We start from the raw sequence: 22,514 nt of genomic DNA, 5'->3' as shown, positions 1-22,514 counted from the left end.
CACTTGATACAATTTATGGATGTCAATGTTTCATTCTGTAAGAAGGAACTATGTCGATAGAAATCTACTTAAGCCAATGAAGCAATTAATACTCAACATTACATCACTGCACTGTCTCACTTTGAAACTTGGTTCAGTATGTTTTTGCCTTGTAATTTTCTTTTTTGGTTGTCATAATTTGATTTGACATATTAAAGGATTACTGTGGAACTCAACAGTGACCACCCACTCTAGTCCCAGAACAAAATTTTCCATTATTTTTTCCCACAGACTTTAAAAAAATTTCCAATATTAAGAGTTCAAAGACATCATGGATACTGTCCAGATATGTGGTAACTAATATCCATAACACGGTTGTTTAAGTCCAAAAAGCAAATTTAAAATGAAATATTATTTAAAAAGCTTTAATAACTTTTATAAAGTTTCAGAAACAGATTTTAAATAAAATTATATGTCTTGTGCTCATCAGTCACTAACCGATCAGGCTTTCAAACCAAATATTTTGGAAAGTCTATGGAAAAATGAATGAGAAATTTACTTCCGGAACTGGGGGTGGGCAGACACTGTGGAGCTCCAGGTTATTGTCAAAAATCTTGAATGCAAGCAGGTGAAGAGCCAAAGCAAACTAAACTCTTAAGTACTATTGTCTTTCTATAAATCATGGTAGTACTTTTATTGCCTGACAGCAAACAGAAAATGCAGAATTAACCCTGACACAGAGCAGAGGGAGCTGTAGTGGCACTCTCCTCGCCTGCATCCCCCTCTTTGGGATTAGGCCAATTTTTCCTTTCTGCTGAGTTTGTTATCCTGTTACCCTTATTCTCTTAAATGGCCATGAAGATAAGATGGCTGTGAGATACATGAGCGTGCGCCACAGCTCTTAGAGGATGAGCTCAGACTGTGTGCGTGTGTGTGTGTGTCTGTGTGTGTGCTTGTGTTTGTTTGTGAATGAATGGACCACAGGATGTCGCCGCCACATCACGTGAGAGATAATACATCACGGAAGTTTATTGACGTTTATCATGACAAAGGGCTGCAGCAATGTTATGCAACATCATGTAGAACATAAATAACATGATGTACTTCAAACTGATTAGGACTGCAACAAATCACCATCACTTATCACACATCTGAGATTGTCTGTTATCATTTGGATACTCGCACAGTGGCAAGCCCTCTACATAAAGCACACATGCTTGCATAGGCTTGTACACTTAAGTCAGCTTCAAGAAAATATAGGCTATCAACTGGTAATTTGGACAAGAAATACAACTGCTAAATATCCTATAATGCACAGGGCTGTAATTCTAACTCAGATGCACAATAATAAAAGTGTAATTACTTAACCTGATTAAAAATGGCTCTGCTAGAATGATCATTAACCTCTTAATGGTTAAGTAAATAACACCTAACTCACTACCAGTGTGTCCTCTATGACAAATGGAATTCATATATGCCCATGATATTGATTTATCTGTGTACATAACATCCCCTGACTGCTGGCAGGGTTTTGTCAATGAGACAGATTCCAGTATATAAGGGGCTCCATGATGCAGAGAGTAGGGCCTGTGCCAGCGGGGGCCTAAGGGCTTGCCCTACATCAGTCATTATGCCCTCGCCCATCAGCACAGGCAGTGCCTCTCTGGAGTCAGGCCAAGAGGGCTCTCATCATTAGCTTGCCACTTGGCGGCCAATTGCTGGAGCAAAGTAGACAAAAGGCACAGTCCACCCTCCATGCTCTGATTGCTGAGAGACAGAGGGGCAGAGAGAGTGAGAAAGAGGGGAGCAGTGTGGTGGGCCTCCCTTTGGCACGGCTCGGCACAGATTCCCACTGCAGGACGTTAGCTTTTGGCACAACATGTCCAGGACAGAGGTAACTGGGGTCTCCATCAGCTCACTGAGCGTCACTTTGGTTCATATACTAGCCTATAGTTAGACCAATTCATTTGTGCATGATTTAATCCGATAACAACTGAACTGAGTATAGAACTGTAAATCTGGCATATTGTTTATTAAAAGGAAAACAGCAAGAATTGGCAGTGCAGTTGACAATATCAAAGTAGAGCTCTCTCTTGTCAAGACTAAGTAGAGAAAATACACTTTAAATCACTGATAATATGCTGCCTTTGTTGTTCTGACAGATATTTGATCTACATGCAATAATTCTAATAAAAGTGAATGACAGTTGAAATAACTGGCACATTTACAGCGGTTTGTCCAAATAGAAGATCTTTTGTGTGTGCTAGTGACACGAGGAGCTCAGGCTGAATGAAGCACCGGGCTGGGCCTTGATCTGGGTCTGCGCCGGGTGCTTTCCTCACCACGCTGTGATCCTGCTGGGCCTCTCAGCCCTCAGGTTATTTGGATATTGTGTGGAGTCAAAGTTCTGTCAATCAGATAAGCAGTGACCGAGCAGAGCCGGCAGATAAGACGCTACATGGCAGGAGGAAATGGGAGACAGCGGGGGATGCAAGAAGGCCCAAGTAGGGACTTAAATCATAATCACGGTAAAAAAAAAAAAAAAAAAAAAAAGTGTTTTTGAGAGTTTATATATATATATATATATATATATATATATATATATATATATATATATATATATATATATATATATATATATATATATATATATATATATATATATATATATATATATACATATAAAACACAATTGTCAAAATGAAATGCTAATTATCAGAACCTTCTGTGCTACCTGCTTTGCTTGGAGTGTTCCACAGTATGGCTTAAGATCCCTTATCTCCAAGGGAACAGGCAGGTGACGGCTCCAAGTCAAGTTGCATGTCAGATCTGTGGAAAGGTGATCCTGCTCACAATAAGAATGCATGTTTTTCAGTGTAAGCAAGTAAGTAAACTTTATTTTAACAGAGCTTTTCACAGATAAAAATCACAAAGTGCTTTACAGAGAGCAGGCACACCAAAAAACAACAAGTAAAATCAGGCAATAGGACTCAAGTCAACAGAAAACCTTTCTAAACAGGAGTGTCTTCAGCTGATTTTTTCCCCTTCCCACTCTCTTGGGGTGGGTCAGTCAGACCCAAAAATGTATTTTCAAATAAATTCTTGCCAGGCGAGAAAATAATTTTTTGGGTCTGCTTGACCAGCCCCAAGAGACTGGGAAGGAAAAAAAATGTCTTCAGGTCAATGTGACCCCGAGGAGAGTGTTGAGAGTTAAAAGAAACTACAGAGTCGGCCACATGAAGAGAACGAGGCAGAGCATTCCATCATTTTGGAGCCACAGCCTGAAAGGACAGGTCTCCCAGGTCTTAAACCTGGTTTCCAGGTAAAGCAATAACATAAAGAAAAACAGGTGCCAGAACATTAATGCGGTTAGAGCAGTGGTTCCCCTAAAGGTCAGAGGATCGCTTACAGACCAAGTTCTGACATTGTGTCTTTAGGCAAAACCCTTCACTCAACTTACCTATTATGAATGTGGTGTGTGTGTTGGGGGTGGTCAGTCGGCTGATGGCACAAATTGGCATCTTTGCTTTCCATCAGTCTGCCCCGGGCAGCTGTGACTATTGTAGTAGCCTACCACCAATAAATAATACACTGTGAAGTGCTTTGAGTATGCTGTAAAGCTTTATATAAATCCAATGCATTATCATTATGAGTCAACTAAACCGATTAATTGTTGCAGACCTGATGTAGTGTTTATTTTCAGACATATCGCTCCTCTGTATAGGTCTATGTTTTGTGTTGCTGTCTGCTAACTGAAGTGGCAGGGGTAGCACACAGTTGGCAGTCATTTGTTACACTGGAAAATGACAAAAGACTGAATGAAGGTCCGGGCTTTGTTGGGGACGACAGCTTTTGGGTGGTCCGCAGGTTGGACGCCTCTGGAGGGATCAGCAGACCTCCAAAGGCAACACAGCACAGAGACTGCTTGACAAGTGTGGCCCTGTCCAATACATACAGAATAAATGATTGCTATTTTGGATTTATTGTTGTGTAATTTAAAGTAATGTTAGGAAAGATAAACTGGTTAAACCAAAGTCTGAGTCTGCACCGCAAATGTATCAAAGGTTGGAAACCACAAGAGATTGGATTGCATTAAAACACACACTTAAAACCATAAAACATCAACTTTAAAACAAGCAATTGATTTAAATGGCCCTATAATTATGCCCACACTTTCATGGACAACACTTTGGAGGGTTGGGTGCATAGTCCATGTGACATTCTTAACTTTTTCAGGAGAGGCAAAAAACAAAGGTTCAGGTTTTGAAATGACATACTTACTTAAACAAATTTCAGGGAATATGTCTCTACACTGTAAACCCGGATAAGTTGAGTCAACTCAAAAATTATGTCGTAACTTATTACCCAATAAAGTTTGAGTTAATGTTTAAAAATCTTTAAGTTTAATTGAATGTAAAAGTTTAATTTTTTGTAAACTCAACAGATTAGAATTTTTTTTAATTTTTTTTTAATTTAGTAGTTGACTCTTTTTTCCACATATATGTGGAAAAAAGAGTCAACTATTTCATTCAACTTTCTCAATCTGGAACCAATTATTAGTAAGTAAGTAAGTAAGGAAGTAAGTAAGTAAGTAAGAAAGTAAATAAATAAATAAATAAATAAATAAATAACTAAATAAAATGTATTTGTTCAGAAAGTCTTCATAGGTCAAGGTTAAGGTTTGTGTTCCACTCGTCAGTTTTCCTTTGGGTTTGACGTGTAGAGACATCAGCTGTGCGTCAAAATGCATCTGATACCTGAATCTATACATATCATTTTCAAAAACAAAACACAAAAAACTTGGAGATGTGTCTTGTAGATTCACAGAGAATAAAACGTTTGGCAGGGTCTTTTGCTTCATGGCTCTTAATTCAATAGCAGAATAATGTCAAAAAAAAAAAAAAAAAAAAAAAAAATGCGTGCTTGCAGTGCCCTCTATTGTCCAAACTTGAGACTGACCTAAACAGGTGGGTTCTTATAAATTAACACACAGATGCTTTATAAGGTCACAGAGAGGCTCTATAGATACTAAAGGCTACCCCAGTCTACTCAATAAGTAGGCCTAATTAAAGAAAATGAAGTAATCAACATGAATTTCTTGACAGATTGACCCCCCCCTTTATTTATTTTTTTTTTTTTTGAGAAATTGTTCTAATAGAACAAACAAACAAACACACACACACACACACACACAACACACACAACATGTCTCAAGAAGCACTTAAAATAGGCCTACAATTTAATTTGTAGGTTTAAATAAAAAAAAAAACAAGTGAAAATGATATAGGCACACAGCAGCACATTTTCACCCTAGGTATTTAATTAAGAGATTAGGCTATAGATTCGCACTTTTACCACAACTACACTGTTGCAGACTTTAGCTGTGCTATTTTTGTAACCAGCACCATCACCAACAAGTTGCATAACACACAAGTCTAGCAAAGGTAATATGAAACCATGTTATAACCTAAGTCATCTTTGCCGTATTAGTGTATTGATCTATTTATATTGGAAGAGTTTATTCGCCTCCGTTTTTTTTTTTTTTTTTTTTTTTTTCCTCGTTATTTACCTAGCGCACATGTTATCAGCGCTTGGCGCGCCCCCTTGGCACGTTGAAAACAGCACGTCCGGTTTACCCGGAAGTAAGCATAATTCCCAAAGATGGCGGAGCAAGGTCCGATGGCCATAGCGATGCGGCTCCGTAACCAGCTCCAGTCCGTGTACAAGCTGGACCCTCTGCGGAACGAGGTGAGTGCTGGAGGTAGCAGGGCAGAGGCTGTGGGACTGGGTGCAGACCCGGGGCTCAAAGAACTGCGCGGGTGGAGAAAAGCGCTCGGTTAACGGCCGCCGTGGGCTCGTCTCCGCGGTGATGGAGAGAGCGATGCTGAGCTGCGCTGAAGCATGCGGAGAGGCGGGCTGCAGCCGTGTTGTTCTTTGCAACAGTGAAGATACTAACACAGATCGACCAAATTTAACATATTTCACCACACCTCACCCTATATTGACGCTTAGATTTGTTTTTTGGCTACATTTGAGGCTTGTGTATTTGAAGCAGCGAGTTTGTCAACTCGCGATGTCCGTGGAGCGAAGCGCTGCGCTCGCTGCTTTCTTTCTTTCTCTGGGGAGTCGTGTGGTGCAGAGAAGTGCGTATCTGGACCATTGGGTCTGCACTTCTATACGGCTGTTTTGCAGAAGTTTGTCTACAATAAACTCTGCATGCTTACGGAGTACACTTGCTGACCATCCGAAACTTCTTATCTTGCATGTAGCCTTTAAAATGCACGTACCCCTGGACTCATTAAGGCGCTGAATGGACGAGCGATAGCCTCGTTACATCCGTGTTTACTCTGGTCTCATCCGTGACACTTGTGCACTCGCACTGAAATAATTACACGTTTGTAACACTTTTTTTAAGGCTGTACCACTGCACCTGTGTCCCGTCCCGGGACGTGTGTCTGCTCAGAGGTCACCCACAGGTCCACGGTGATCACAATGTCTTATTTTGGTTTCACTAGATTATTTTCGCTAATAGTTTTTGCGATCAGTCTATTCTTGTGCAAAGGTCAAAGGTCAACAGCAGGTGCACACAGGTGCAGGGAGACTCACATATGACCTCTGAATATTAAGAAAACTATCCATAGGTCAGAAATGCGTACAGTAGGCCTATTTGGCATATTGTTTTACATTCCTTATCAGAGTGGTCATATCAGCACGTTGTTTGTTAATAAGACATCTTATGTTCTTTAAATGACATGTGAAACAGAACTCTGAAAATACTGAAAATAAGTTATCACTGTATCTATAGACCATGCATGTATCTTTTGCTTTCAGGAGGAAGTCAATCTGAAGATAAAGGACCTAAATGAACACATTGTTTGCTACCTTTGTGCTGGCTATTTCATTGATGCCACTACTATTACAGAGTGTTTGCACACATGTAAGTACAGAGAGAGAAAAATACTAGCCAAATGATACTTTGAAGTGACATCACGCTGGGGGCGCTGTACATGTATCTCTAATAATGAAATGTTTAACGGTCACCATGGTGACATAATGTACACCAGTAAATACTGTAAAAAAAGAAACAAAAAAACAAAAGTTTTAAGATTCTCTGAAAACTTGGAAAAAAATATATATATATACATATACATACACACACATATATAGATTTTAATAACACATTTTCAAGAGCCTGTGATCAATACGAGCGTTCATCATCCTGTTTAGTTTGATTTTCAGCAAAGAGACTAACTGAAAAACTGTTGGCTAATGCTAGGTAGCTTGTGACTGCAATGTTTTGTGACAGGGACTTGTTTAACAGTATAAACCAGCTCACATGTTGTAGTTTCAATAAAATCAATTCATTTTAAGCAAATTGCATAAAAAAAAAAAAAAAAGATTATAGTCTATATTTAGTAACAGAGCTTCAGATGGAACAGTGCATACAGTTAGCTTCATGCCCCCAGGGAACGTTGATGCCAACAACATCTGCAAAGTATCCATATTCATGCATATTACTGATCATCCAATGTCAAACAACTGTTCCTCTTTGTTTCTAGTCTGTAAAAGTTGTATTGTCAAATATCTTCAAACAAGTAAATATTGCCCCATGTGCAACATCAAGATCCACGAAACACAGCCTTTACTCAACCTCAAACTGGACCGAGTTATGCAAGATATAGTCTACAAACTGGTGCCTGGACTTCAAGAGAGTACGTCCCACACTGAAACAACTATCTGACCTAAGCCTATAATTGTTTGAGACCTAACAAGATGTCTGTTCAATTCTTAACAGGTGAAGATAAAAGAATAAAGGAGTTTTATCAGTCACGGGGCTTAGAACGAGTCATCCAACCTGCTGGGGACGGTAAGTCACTATTCTCTAATTACAAATGATAACTGTAGTATTCATATGTTGTCTTCTGTAGCCTTAAAGTTGCTTCTCTACAGTTTTTACTAACGCAGGAACTCAGTGTTTTAAGACCCGTCCCTACCGAAATAAAAATAACAAAGTTGGACCCCCATGATAAAATAAATAAAAATATAGAAAAACACAAATGAAAAGGCAGAATTTTTTTATTTCATGGTGTCGAAATTTACTGGTCATGGCAGGCGCTAAAGTGCAGATAGAAAGAAAAGTGTGCAAGCATTACAAACCAAAATGAGACTACAAGGAAAAAAAGTATCCATATATAATATCATAATCATAATATCATGTCACATGTCATTTGGAGAGACTTCTGCCTCTTCTTGAGTGGGTATACCCTACTGTATGAATGTGTGTGTGACTGTTTCTGAAAAAAATACTATTTCAGATTTTCACATTCATTCACGTCGTGCTATATTTACTGGAGTTCTCAATTCACGATTTTTTTCTTGGAAACATTCACAAATCTCAAAACATGATAAACCTGAGTGCTGTAGTAGAGTGTGTGATGGGTTCTCTCTGTGTTTCCTCCTTGGACTCTGGTTTTCTTACCCGTTAAACATGTACACACGGTACATTTGCACGGAGAGCTCTTAAATAGATATTCTTAATTTCAGAGGTTTGCTCACCACCAGTTTATGTTCATGTAGAAATTACTGCTTTGCCAGTAAAGATCCACAGTAGGCCAATTAACAAATCTATTTCCATGGAGAAAAGCAGGTGTGGCCACCAGGTTATGGGTCAGGTCTGTGGAGAGGCAAGCTCACCGTAAGAATAATGCCTTAAATGCATAATGCCTTTTAGCGATTATAGGCAAGGTAAGGCAAGTTTATTTGTATAACACAATTTGTATGCCAAGTAATTCATAGTGCTTTACAGAATAAGAAATACAGTAAAATCACAATAAAAACTAATCAAAACAAATAATCATCATGAAATTAAAACGAGAGAGAGACATTAAATTAGAGAGAAGAGTGCAGAATGAAAAATGAAAACCTTTTAGTCATGCACAGCTGAACAGAACCGTTTTGAGCCTGGATTTAAACATAGTCAAAGTAAAGGCCTGTCTCACATCTTCAGGAAGACTGTTCCAGGTTTTAGCTGCATGAATCTGAAACATTGACTTCCTGTGTTCCTGTAATTGAATAAATTCAAGATAGGCAAGTTAAATGCAATACTGTGGAAGCAAGAGCATCTTCATGGAGACAGTCAAGTAGCGGACCCCCACACAAGAAGTTACTTAGAGCACCTTTCAGTAATTCTGAAATGTATGACAATATTTGTTACTGTAATCTAAAGCAGACTCTATGAAGCTGTAATGTTTGTGTGCCTCTGTCTGTAGATTCTATCCCAGATGCCACAGGTTTGCCGTACACGAGCTTCGACCACTCCAAAGCCCATTTCTACAGATATGATGAGCAGGTCTCACTGTGTTTAGAAAGACTCAAGTAAGTATTCTGATGGATGGTGCCCAGATGTTGTCTATCAAATATGCATCATACTATACACGTAAAACACTTTTATCTTCACAGTTCATCACTCGCTGGAAAAGATAAGACGAAACTTACTCTCCAGGTACGCATCAATACTAACTGCACTTTTACACTGTTAACTCTGAAATATTGAGCTGGCTGCTTTTGCCAGAAATGTGTCGCCGGGGAGGTATTTTCCACTTTACAAGCTCTTTTCTGCCCTTGACTGCTAAGCAAATACATGGCACAGTGACATGTACTGCAGCCAGAGCACAAGCCAGCTGAAGCCTCATTCCCACAACAGACAGGGATAAGTGGAACATGTGCACCATTCAGGCATATAATCACTCCACACTAAAGTACTGTTTTCTCAAAAATGTGAAGTGAAAAACACACAGGTTACTCTAAAAGCACTTTACTGAATTACAACAAGTAATAACCCTTGTTTACTGTTACCACTGGTTTAGTTTCCTTACATGGGTAACAAGATACTGGCTTGTATAACTGCAGTGTAATGAGTAGTCTGGCTCAAAACATCTGCTGGGTTTACATTTGACCAGGAGCTTTAGATTCCTTTTGTGAACATAAATCCATAACGTTGTTGATGTGAGAGCTGTCTCTGCAGTCACTTTTCTTTGTCCATGACTAAATGTGAGTAATGCGACCGTCACAATTGTGGGCCTAAGTACAGGATTACATAATACATCTGACTCCTGCGCTGAAAGGCCCTGGTCTGCCAGCAGAGGGCACTGTTCGTCAACAAATGTTTTTTTTTGCCTCAAGATTTATTTAGACTGAGGGACACATCTGTGCTGTTGATATTAATGGGTGAACTGCTGGATAGTCAATCAAGTTGTAGTAAATGTGTTTAAATAAATAAATAAAAAAGGCCTATATTACGCTTTTCTAATCCATGTTATAATGTTTAATCTCATCAAGAACATACCTGGGCTTGTATTTTGGCTTTTTCACTGTTTAACACACAATTCTGCATATTTAGGCCGGGTTCTTCTCTTCTTTTAATGATTTAATGATTTCAGCCCTGGAATTTCCTATCTCTACTGAACTAGAGGTAAAAAGTAGCTGTTCACTTGAGAACTACCACCACATGACACCACAAGTATTTTGAGCTTTGGAGATGTACGGAGACTAATAAATACTCAAACATGTGTGAGTGAAACAAAATACAAATCCAGGTATGTTTTTGAGGGGGTAATGGCATTCTAACATGACTAAAAGCTCACAAGAGTCGATTTTGTGCAATATAGGACCTTTAAACATGACAATGATATTGAAAAGTGTATTACTTCCAAGGTATAACGTTTGTTTCTGTCTAAATAATAGGACTCATTGTGTGTTTAGGGAAAGCTTGTAGTGTTCTGTGTTAACTTAGTAGGTATATTTTCTTAAGGCAAAAAAGATTTCATACTCCCAGATTGTTGTGATCATATTTGTGCATATGCAATGTCTTCATTTAAACATAAGGAACACAGATCTCAACCCATCTGGCAAAGGTGACAAGAGTTATAGTCCATGAATCAGTAACTTGTTTAACTCAAGTTCTAAACCTGCATATTTACTTGAATTGCGGCCTTGATATTTTTTGCTTGTGTAACATAGATTTGGCATTCCGCTTGGGCCTATAAAGACATAGTCTCCACGCCGTACGGAGGAGGAAACATAAAATGATTTGGAGCTGTGTAATGCGTCAGTGGGGACTGAAACCATGCAGTGGTAGCTGTGGTTTGTGTCCTTGTAAATCCATGTGTAACAGGAGAGAAACACGCCCCCTCTGAACTTCCACTGATTTTAGGGGAGCTTTAGACCAACAGGTGGGATACGGTAGCAGCAATATTAAGTGGTTTTCAGATTCTACAGTGTGATGTCATGTTGCCAGATGGGGGTCCAAGAGATCTATTTCCCTGTTGCATTGTAGTTTTATTAAATTATTAATTCACAAATATTCAACCTGATTATTTCTGCATCTTAACAATATTCATTTTAGTTGCACCCCATCTGTATTAAATATTATTGGCCTATAGAACGATATGTTGTCATCTGAAACCTAGTAATTTTGGCGCTATGCTGAATGCTGGCTGTTGAATCAGTTTTTCTACATTTACATTCTGCCATTGTGTCCTTGGGCAAGACGTTTAAGCCTTCTCCACACCAATATCAGTATGCAGAAGCTAATTCAACAGCCAGCGAAATTACTGGGGGCTTGTGATTACAATGAGTACTGTGTTATAAATTGGGATAACTCTTTGTACTCTTATCTTATTAAATAAATGTAACCACTTAATAATTTCTTCTGCCTGGTCTTTGCAGCAAAAGTTTGTGCGGTGTTCGGTGCGAGCGGAGGTCAGACACTTACGAAAAGTTCTTGGTCATCGACTAAATGTAGAAAAACACCAGGTGAGTTACTGTCTTCATTCTATTATAGGTGTTATTGGTAAAAGAAAACCCCCTGAAAAACGTGCATTGTTACTGTCACATCTTCACAGATCACTTATATAGCATATGTATGTACAAAAAGTTTGCTCTATAAAAAGACAAACTCTGAGCTTGGGTCAGATCTTTCAGAGATAAGACAAGGCAGTCTGTGATAAGAGGGCAAGTTTGAGGAATTTTGTGGAAGTAAAGTTTTATAAACGAAACCCCTGACTTGGCCTGGTAGCTTGACTTTGGCACCTGCCTGTGTCCATGGAGTTTAATGCCATACTATTTAACATTTCAGACATGGCAATAACATCTATAGAGGCAAACAGGGCAGACCCTACAAAAGAAAGCATATATTTTTCTCCAAATAATGTACCAGCAACTATTTATTTAAATTATTTTTTATAAATTAATATTAGTAGTTGGTCAAAAAGTTAAAAAAGCATGTTTGAATTTATAGATTACTGGAGTAGCTACTAGTAGTTTAACTGTATGAAGAGCTTCTACTGATGTCTGCTTGTGTGGTCTTCTCTGATCCAGGTCCAGATGTTGTTCAATAACGAGTCTCTGCCCGATCATATGACCATGAAGCGGCTATGGCTCTCACACTGGTTTGGCAAGGTACCAGCAAACTCCATACATTCTTTTAGGGACACACAATGTATTGTTATTGTAATTTCAGAATTTCTAGACATGAACTACAACACAAAAGTAACTGGAAATATTAGTTCAAGTAGTAGATGATACAGAAGATTTATGGAACAGCAGCAAAAAGAGAAAAAATAGTGCAGGAGTTGGCTGAATATTTGGTATTTTTTGGTATTTGTATGTAAAAAAGCAGATTAAACCCATGATTTACATGTAGTCAGTTTGTATATAAGTAAATCATATTTTCCTCATGTTGTGCTGCCCTAAATTCTGCATTCATTACAATTTGGCCACATGTAATGAAGAATAACTGCGTTCTAATTGTGCTGTTGTGTGTTGCAGGCCCAGCCGTTAGTTCTTCACTACACCATCAAGGACAAGCGAAACAGATAGGGCCGGCTTTAGTGTGTGCAGTGTACATATTTTGTACAATTAATATTCTATTTTAATAGTGTTTGTGTACATAGACTTATTTTCCTCGTTTTGTATTTTTGAAAATAAATCTGAAAATGTGAAATTAATTTTTGTCTGGATGTCTACTAATATCAGATAATGCATTTGATGGATATAGGGCATTTTTGTACAATCAATTATATACTTTTCTTACTTTTCCTATGATTGTTCTGTAATATGACCCTGCTTTGTCCACTCAGTACAAACAAAAATGGAGAAAGGATTTGTAGCAGTCATCATCAAATGCTGAGTAAAAAATGTACTTGACTGCATACTAACTTCCACTATGGGACCTGAGGGTCAGATTTTTTCCCACAATAGTAAAACATGGTTTATAAAGAATTTGCTAGGCCTTGCATTTTTTAGGGTATCATAACAGTAGTGCAAATTTATGAACACACCCGTGGCCTATATCTGTTAAAGAAGCAGCTTAAGTTTTTTGTTGTCACTACTACTAGAAATACATCAGGTTTATATAGTATATTATACAGCTTTTTTGGACACTCACTTTGGCTTTGCAACAACAGAACACAATGTTGGAAGTCAATCACTACTGCCAACATGTAGGCCTAGATCCAGTTTTGTTCTTCTGGACAAAAAATTAATAGGCCCACAGTAGATACGCTTATTGTCCATATAGCGCGTCTCATGTTCAATGTTGCTTTGATTAATTCTCCTATACGTGGTTGTTGTAAAAGAAACTAAAATAAAAATGTACACTAGGCTCCAAACTAAACTAAGTGTTCCTTTTCAACCAACCAATCTGACCTACTCTGTAATGAAAATCATTATAATTGGCCACAAGAGGGCGCAGTTGTTCTTTCGTAGAGCACAAAACTGATGGTTAGCCCGCGCTCGTCCAGCATCCAGTGTAAGCCTGATACTGGTTTATGTCACGTGAGGCCTTGACCGCGTTACACACAAAAAAAAAAACTATTATTTATACGATTAAGTCTGATTTTTATATTTTGTTACGCAAATTGTGAGACTAGTACCAACAAAATTATACAAAATATGTTGGCCTATTGTTCTTCCACATACGTGCGTGTTGTGTTGCTTGACACATAATTTTTGCAGGCCTACATGCTTATTAATTAAAAACAAACAAATAAATAAATGATAATAATAATAATAATAATTACAATCCAATTTTAGTACTGCATTGTAAACATTTTGGTTAGAATTTTTGTTAGATTTATTTTTTTTTTTTACATTTTAAACAACTGGATTATAACCTGGAATCTGATGTGTGTGTGTGCTTTATGACAAATCAAGTTCCTTTTATCTCTTCAGATCCTCTCTTTATCCCTGTAATATTCCATGTGTGCGACTGTGCTGGTAGAGCCTTTCCCCTGGCAGGATCTCTGGGGATAAAGTGACAGAGCTCCCCTGAAGCGGTGACCTCTGGGCCAGCCCCACTCACTCTCTCATCTGCTTTGTTTACTACTGTGACCTACAGTGTAAAACTGGGATGCATGTGTATGTTTGTGTGCATGTGTTGTAACGTGTAATATCTCCAGTCACAATATTTTTTGTTAACTTTTGCCATTTTGAATTACTAGCATATGTGCCTAAATCCAAAGTTTTGCTGCAACGCTATGCAAAACCCTCAGGGCCTTTTATGGTTCATGTTAACTGCAATACACACTTAACATCCTCCAGTGCAATTAATACTGCAACAGTGGAAAAAAATGCATCTTCCTCATGTACATCAGAAGTTTCCACTTTTATTTTTTCAATGAAGAAAAAAAAGCTGTTTGATTGCAATCTTGCTTTTTACTTTTTGCCTTGATTGTTAATTTCACAGTTGATCAAAAAAGCTTTAAAATTGTAACTTGCAGTGTGTAAATGACTTACTTTACTTTTAACTGCTGGCTTTATTTCCCCCAGAAACTGCTAAATTTGGGGGTCAAAATCACAGTGTTTAAATGCTCATTTCTTACGTCTGCCCATCCAATGCCAGTTTAAATACTGTAAACAGATGGAAACAGGCCATATTTCTTCCTGTGTAACTTGTGTGTCCTGGTTCAAGCTGCTGCTCCAAAGTGGCACAATAAAAAGCCTACTTGACTTTTCAACCCTCTCCTTCCACCCCATTACATCTGTTGTGTCCCAGTCTGCCGCTCCTCTGCCCCCAGAACAGCCCCCGCTCCACACTTTGGTCCAGGCTTTTATGGCCATTTCAACAAAGTTTTCCATACACTGTTTTCTGAGAGGAACGAAAATGTAAAAGATTCTGGTAATGTATAAATGTCTCACTTTGCTGCTGCAGTTGTATAATTTATAATGTTAACAAATAATAGGCCTACATTTCTATTGTTGCCACAGATTATACAAAGATAATCTTGTAAAATTACATGAACAAGAAATAGTAGTACTAAAAAGTATAAGAAAACCTTAAACCTAAGGTAAAACCTAAAAAAAAAAAAAAAAAGTTCCTGAATTGTGGTGGACGCCACAATAATAGCCAACATTTTGAGAGCTTATTAAGAATTTTTGCAAAAGTATTTTCTGCATCTGTCTGAAAGTGTTGGGATGACGGCAATGACAACATTTACACTTGTCATATTGTTTCTGCTGTCAGCTGCATGTCGTTGACAAAAAGAATTTCCCTTTGGGAATGAATGAGTCTTTCTTTTTTTTTTTTTTTTTTTTTTTTTTTTACCTATTTTGCTACTTTAATTATTAAGAAACGTATTTATTATTTTCTATTTATTTATCTTTTGCCCTTTGTTATTATAGCCTGCTTTCTCTTAATTTCCCTTGTGGATCAATTAAGTTTGTGTGGAGCTAATTTAAGCTTGAAATAGCCTATTAAATAAAACAACAAACACAATGTGTTAAAATGTTGTGCTTTTCAAACGTCATCATGACAGCATTATTTCTTGACACCATGTTAGCAGTATAGGCCTGTGTTTACAATAGTCCCGGGTGAGTGGACGCTTACACATTAGCCCAAACACACACGCGCTAAACCCAACAAAACGTCCCCAAATGGTGCTTCCCATTGAGCGTTATTCATAACACCTCGCGGTGGCCCATTTGCTATTCATGGGGACACTTTCTTTGCAAACGCGGCGCGCACGGAGCGGCAGATGCGCGCCATTATTGCCCCGCACTCGCTCCAAGCTGTTTTTACGTGAGGCGAAGGGCGGGCCCGGCTAATCAATCACGTCCACTAGTTGTGTTAAGGACACAAGGAGGAAAACATATGGCACTGGGCCGGCCGCAAGCTTTTCTCAAGCCGGCCGAGACAAGACGCATTGAAAGCGCACTAGAAGAATGAAGAGAAAGCTGCTAATTGAAGTCACGCCACTCCGCGGCTCAAAGCAGGGGTCACGCATTGAAATGAGCCCAAGTTTCACCTCCCACTACACAGGATCACTGGCCTGTCCACTGCCATATGAATACAACAGCCTGGTTAAGTTAAAGCGAGCCATTCTCACATTACACCGCAGATTCTTGTGCGCCTTTTTGCACAATTGTTCTGTCTAATCTCCTTTGTCTCCATCAAAGCTCTTTAGGTCAAGTCGCACGTTTAGCATCACCACAATAAATAATCTATTATTTTAATCACCAATGTCCATTGAATGTGCAGTTTTAGTTTAGGAAAAGTATTGCGTAAAATTAAGCAGTTTGACCAAAGCGTATTGAAATATGATAGAAGCTTTATTTACATAGATGCTGATTAAATAGAATGTTACAATAAAATTATTATAGGGGGCTATGTACAAAACCTAGACACGTGTGCAGTTGTACTAAAAGGGTCTCTGCGCGTGCCACTTTGCGCTAAAAAGTGGCGCGTAACCGTACTTGAATTCATCCATACGAAGAAACGTGTATAAACCCTTAGAGGCCGAATGTCATTGTGTCTCTTCAGTTCAAAATGGGCAGGTAACTCCACAGATGAGACCTACGAGTCCAAAGAATAAATTAGAATAACTGAAAAGGGATATCCAAGAGTCTCTACGTATTCTCCTCTGTGACAATATCCGTGCAAAAGTTTGGGAAGAAAATGCCCCCGTTTGACCTTCTCAATAGACACCACGTGGCCAAAGTTTTTCAGTCGTCCACCTCTATCTCCTCGTCGTCCTCCGAGAACTCGTCCGTGGTGTGATCTCTGGAGGAGGAGGGGGACTGCGGGAAGGCGCCGTGTCCCTGGGGAGACGTGGGTGACACGCTCGGAGACGCTGCGCCCTGAGCCTGCTCATCCAGACTCTCCATGGTGACCAGCTTCTGGAGAGTCTGTGGGGTGAGCTTCTTGAGTGACTCCACGTCGGCTTTCATCTCCTCCAGGTCTCGTTTGAGCTTGGCGCGGCGGTTCTGGAACCATGTGATGACCTGTGCGTTGGAGAGGCCCAGCTGCTGCGCTATCTGGTCTCGGTCGGCTGGAGACAGGTACTTCTGGTACAGGAAGCGCTTCTCCAGCTCGTAGATCTGGTGGTTAGTGAAAGCCGTCCGGGACTTTCTCCTCTTCTTTGAGCTCTGTCTTTGGCCGAACGAGTTTACGTGCTCACGTCCTGCAGGAGAGACACAGTCAGTAACACACTCCTGCCTGCACAGTCCAAATACATTAATAATACCTGCTGTTCTATTTACATCTGGCCCTTTGATAACCATCATCTTAGGCAAATATGAAAAATATGAGAAATGCTATCATCTGTAAAGGCAGTATCACATTTTATTTAAGAATGGAAAAAAAAATACACCCATTGTTATTTAAAATTACATAGTGTTTTAATTCAAATTCAAATCAAAGTTTGCAACAATAATAAAAATGTTTAGTCTATAACACAAGAACTGTGGTATTGCTTTTCAATTTTAAAATCCTATGGCTATTAAAACAATTAAACTGATTGATTTTTATTTTTGTTTATGTATTTATTTTTTGCCCGAACCAAATGCCCTTTGGCGAGCTATTCTTGTCTTGTGCTTTACAAATAATAGATCATATTTATGTGAATGGTCTGATGACTCATGCGATAAACTCCAATTAATCAAACTCCATTTAACAGTGTGACTTTTCTTACATCCTCTTTTTTATCATAAGTAAAATAGCCATTACATTTTGGTGATTAAACCCAATTAAACTCATGCGTAGTTTATAGTGAAATTTAAAGCAGTTGTTTTATTTTCTATAACTTTATTTCGGTTCCATGCTGTTTACTTAAACATCATAGCGCACCAGTAACGGTTTGACAACATTACCACTGACTTATCGTATTTTAATATTACTTTTATAGAGTGTTAAGGGGGTATTTCCTCATAAATAGTATCATTTTGCTTATTACATTTACACGCATATTTATTTTAATTCCGAAATAAAACTGCGCCAATTTGTATATTATCGCGCATTATTTCGTAACCAAACGTGAGACGTGTGTATGCATAAATAAAAATCGCATATCAGTTATAAAAATGTACCTTCTGCTGCCTGGATCACGCTCACTTCCAGGCCTTTGAACGTCTTGCTCGCCAGTTCCTCTAGTGCACAGAGCGGGGACGAGGGCGTGCTGATGCCGTTCCTCGGTGCGTTGGGCGCCGTCACTTTCTCGAGGACGCGCGGCGGACAGATACTGGCCACTGACTTTTTGACTGAGGGCTTGTTGAGAATGTCCTCAATGCTGAAAGGCGTCAGCGGCTTGTTGGAGTTAGCCGGCGGGGGCAGCTGATCCAACGGCGCCCTCGCTCTCCGCTCCTCGCCACTGGATTGCAACACAGACCCTGCCTTCATGTCTTTGCTGGAGGTCATCGCAGTCCCCAAACACTCGCAAAAAAGTTCGCCCCCGACGTACCCACAAGCGTCGTAATTCTCCTGCAGACAAGTTTAAACCCCACTCACTGCAACCATGCTTCGAGCAGAGTTTGGGAACAGGCGGTATTCCTTCAGTGTCCCGCGAAGAGCTCCATGTAGCGGTTTAGGAGGTGTCCCACTGTGGAGGGGAGAGTGCTTCCAATGGGGTAAAAGGCTGTCCCGACCAAGCAGCGCGGAGAAGAGGAGCCACCGCTAACGAGTTCCTGTTGATTGGGCGAAGTTCAATTAGAGAAACACTAGACTAGTTGCTGACCCGCTGCTGCGTCTTAAAGGGCCGGAGTCTAGGAACTAATTGGACGTGAGGGAGAGGAGGAGTCTCACGCTTCTGGATGTTTGTGTGCGTGCGTGCGCGTGTCCCTCTGCTGGCGCGTTCCGCTGCAAACAGAAAGCCCAGTTAAACATGCTACAGCCACTAGCGACGAGGAGACTGACTGAGGAAAAACTTTAATGTCCGTCCTGGTCGTGGTAATGCGTAATTACGCACTGAGCGTCAGAGGCGCAGTATGAGGGAATTTGGCTCCAGAACACATGGCAAATGGAATAAGTACAGTGTTCATGCGTGTACCTTATTGCAGCTGATAGATTTATACTTTTATTATTTTCTTTTGGCTCACGCATGTTAGCATGATATCGCTATTATAAAAGGCATAAAATCAGTCACAATTGTTTGAACTGCACATTAAAAATTCTACAGTGTTTTAAATAAATACAATTTACAGTTGTATTTTTCTTGTTTTATTTTCAGGTTCGTACATTTAATATTAAGTTCGCTTTCACCTACTTATATAATTTTCTTCGACAGTGTCCAAGGTAAAATGATCGTTTTGAACTGCTATTTTAGCAACCAGAAAGATTGTTATTTTTAATATTATAGCTCCAGAGCTATTTCTACCTCATGCGCATCTGTTTTTAAATTGAAAATAATCAAATACTAATTCTCAATGATCAAAACATTGTCTGCGCTTCTTAATGTGCTTTACCCAGTACATTTCCCAGCGTTGTCCCTTTTCATGCTTTGTCCTGCAGGTAACACACTTCTGAGCACCAGTGCAGTTGACTTATAGCCACGGCTCTCGGCAAAAACGCAGCACGCGCAGGAGGGAGCTGGAGTCTAAACCTCAAATTAGGATGGAAACGGAGCACGTGCAGGTACGTCAACCTTTTGATGAAAACAAACGTTATTTTGTGTAGTTATTTTTTTAATTGTTGTGCTACCATTAACAGATTCTATTTCTTCGTGGCGCCGTCAGGGGTTTTCAAAGGTAAATTGGAGAGGAAAGAACACAGTTGTCCATCGGATTAGACAAGTTCTGTTTTATAAGAGGTATATATAAAATGCCCTGTGAAATCCAATATGCGTATTATGTTTGATAAACCAGTCTTGTCGTCTTGTGCGCACTTTGGATACGGGAGCAGTGCGCACCGGTGCCAACAGCAGCATATGGTGACACTGGTTTAGGGACAGAGCTCTAAAACAGCAGGACATTCTATTAGGCGCCCTGGAGGTCCAGCCTCGTGCTCGGGGACTGGAGTAGGCTGGGCCCGTTACGCACACGACGTGAGCACAGCAGACCACGGATTTGTGTGCGTAAAGATGAATCAGATTTGAATTTATTGATAATTCTGGCACATTTTACGAACAAAAATAAAATTAGTGTAGTCCATTTGTAGTCCATATGCTTATTTTTTATATGCATACCTTGTAATTGTAATAAAATCACATAAAAGTAATTCAACTTTAAGCAATATCAAATAACTTGGAATATTTTTGACCACAATACCAACTCACTATTTTCCTATTTTGGCTAAAGGCCATTAGCGCGCTCTGCTCTGATCCTATAACGCAGCTCCTCCAATAGCTTTGAGGTCGTAGGTTTTTTCATTCTTTCTCGTGCCTTAATTTAAACGTTAATTAGAACCAGAGCAGCTGACATCATCCATCAGCGCTCCAGACGGCTTTTAATTGGATGATACGCCTCGCCGTTAGCTCCTATCAGCGGCCTGCTCCCCTTCAAAGGCGAAGGGCCCAGCACCGGTAGAGGTTTATTTTTCTGCAGCATTTATAATCAATTAGAGTCTTTTATGCGCCGTCCCTCCTCCCGAAAATCTCAAAGGCCAAACAGCGATAGTGTGAGGCTCCACAAACAGCGAGAGTGCCCTGCAAAGGTCAGCCATTAATCACTACATTAACGCACCGTAGCCAAAGAGAGAGACTGCTCTTGCGGATACCCACTGTCTAATGTTCGCTGGACACTTACACGGCCAAATAACATATTATACTCGGTTGTGTTATTTTTATTTGGTTTATCCAAGTTAATCCGCTCGTCAAAGGGCAGGGATGGATGTAAGATAGTGTAGGCTACACCTTTATATTAAGCAAAAACAAAGGCCTACATCCAAGACCATTTTAGATTTTATTTTAAATATTTATTCATGAATGTAAGCCTATTTATTGTTTGCAACTTTGCATTCATTTTGGGTGCATTAAAAGAAAATTATATAAAAGTAAAACTAACTAAATAAATAAATACATAATATGCACATGATCTAAAATATATATATAAAAACGTATTACCATATTGTTAAAGGCTAAATTTGGCATTTCTTTTACAGAAATTTTGAATAAGTTTAGCCTTCAAATAGCTTATAGGCCCTGACTATAGTTTCTATAATCATAGGCCTCTGTTTACAATGTTTACAATTTACAATTTTGCTGACCACAACAGGCCTATTAATAAACTACATAAATACATTTTGGAAATATAATTATTCTAATGAGAAATAATAATATAGGCATAAATATAAAAACAGAATGCATTTTATTGCATGTTAGTGGACACAATATCAAACAGACATCTAGCGCGATCTTTATACACAAGTGCTTTTATTATATACATATATTTTTTTGCATAAGGACAATATTGAAATGTTGTGTCTGTGCGCACATAGTGCGCAGCATGTCGCCCCGTAAAATGAGTCCTAACAGCTGTGAAAGCCTCCGGGAGCAGTGAGCTCTGCTCTGGAGCTGAATTCGGGCAACCGCGCTGCGTCTGTGACCTATGGGCGCGTGCGCATGGGGCCTGTATGTTTGATTTCTCCACTGGATCAAGGACATAGATGCTTACAGTGAATACGGGAGACCAAATGAGATACAGTTACGTGCGTAAAAGCATTTTTATCCAAAGCTCGCTCAGTGTTAAGCAGCGTACGATTGGAAGATGAGATGAGCTGAAAGGACAATAATGTAACGTGTTTTCACGTGGAAACAACATGCATTAAAATAATAATCAAAATAAGGTAGAAAAAGCTTAAACAGTGTAGATAAACAAATGTGCCCATTAGAACGTCCCATCCCCATGCTCCTTGTTTTTCAGCTGCATCCACCTGCTCCGTGCGCGTGAAGGGTGCGCGCGACTCTATAACGAGCCACATATCCTATTCCTCTCGCGTCACAGCGGCGGTGAGGCAGGTGTCCTCTGCACAGTGTGAAGTGGCTCCATCAGCTCGTGCACGGCCCGCGCGCAGGTGTTCATCCTCACGGCGGCGTCACGCTCTGTTTACGGCCGCTGCGTTATGACGTGATGACTTCTGATTGGCTTCTGTCGTCTATCCAAAGCATTCCTTTACACTGGCACGCTGATTAGTTATGAGTACTTGGAAATGACCTAATATTAGCAGCAGTTATTACGGTCATTCTATAAGTATAATATTATAATATATTTCTCTCAAACTCTAAGACAAAATCAAATAAAATGATGACCCTAAATGAATACCTTATATT

General features: G+C 39.5%; 2 protein-coding genes across 2 annotated transcripts; one reads left to right on the top strand and one right to left on the bottom strand.

The window, feature by feature from the left end:
* The first annotated feature begins 5,587 nt into the window (after nt 1-5,587).
* pcgf1 (polycomb group ring finger 1) lies at nt 5,588-12,986 on the top strand. The gene is made up of 9 exons (XM_020917664.2): nt 5,588-5,727; nt 6,811-6,916; nt 7,539-7,691; nt 7,775-7,846; nt 9,249-9,354; nt 9,439-9,481; nt 11,707-11,793; nt 12,358-12,438; nt 12,808-12,986. The coding sequence occupies exons 1-9, from the start codon at nt 5,641-5,643 to the stop codon at nt 12,856-12,858; spliced, it is 786 nt and encodes a 261-aa protein (XP_020773323.1). The 5' UTR covers nt 5,588-5,640; the 3' UTR covers nt 12,859-12,986.
* A 3,621-nt stretch (nt 12,987-16,607) lies between these two features.
* On the bottom strand, nt 16,608-18,670 carry lbx2 (ladybird homeobox 2). Its single transcript, XM_020917667.2, has 2 exons — nt 18,343-18,670; nt 16,608-17,438 (listed from the first exon to the last, which is right to left on the bottom strand). The coding sequence occupies exons 1-2, from the start codon at nt 18,668-18,670 to the stop codon at nt 16,981-16,983; spliced, it is 786 nt and encodes a 261-aa protein (XP_020773326.1). The 3' UTR covers nt 16,608-16,980.
* Between the last annotated feature and the right edge of the window lie 3,844 nt (nt 18,671-22,514).

The sequence above is a fragment of the Boleophthalmus pectinirostris genome, unplaced genomic scaffold, assembly GCF_026225935.1.
Source record: "Boleophthalmus pectinirostris isolate CB_2022bp ecotype Guang Dong unplaced genomic scaffold, ASM2622593v1 HiC_scaffold_23, whole genome shotgun sequence".
In the NCBI taxonomy this organism is placed as follows: domain Eukaryota; kingdom Metazoa; phylum Chordata; class Actinopteri; order Gobiiformes; family Gobiidae; genus Boleophthalmus; species Boleophthalmus pectinirostris.
Note: the sequence above shows the minus strand (reverse complement) of the source record. Positions and strands in the feature narration are given on the sequence as shown.

Bases quoted from the DNA above. Each gene is read 5' to 3' on its own strand.
- pcgf1 (XM_020917664.2), top strand. From the start codon at position 5,641: ATGGCGGAGCAAGGTCCGATGGCCATAGCGATGCGGCTCCGTAACCAG. The intron at 9,355-9,438 runs GTAAGTATTCTG...TTATCTTCACAG, and splicing joins CTGTGTTTAGAAAGACTCAA to TTCATCACTCGCTGGAAAAG. The intron at 9,482-11,706 runs GTACGCATCAAT...TGGTCTTTGCAG, and splicing joins AGACGAAACTTACTCTCCAG to CAAAAGTTTGTGCGGTGTTC.
- lbx2 (XM_020917667.2), bottom strand. From the start codon at position 18,670: ATGACCTCCAGCAAAGACATGAAGGCAGGGTCTGTGTTGCAATCCAGT. The intron at 17,439-18,342 runs GTACATTTTTAT...TCTCTCCTGCAG, and splicing joins CGTGATCCAGGCAGCAGAAG to GACGTGAGCACGTAAACTCG.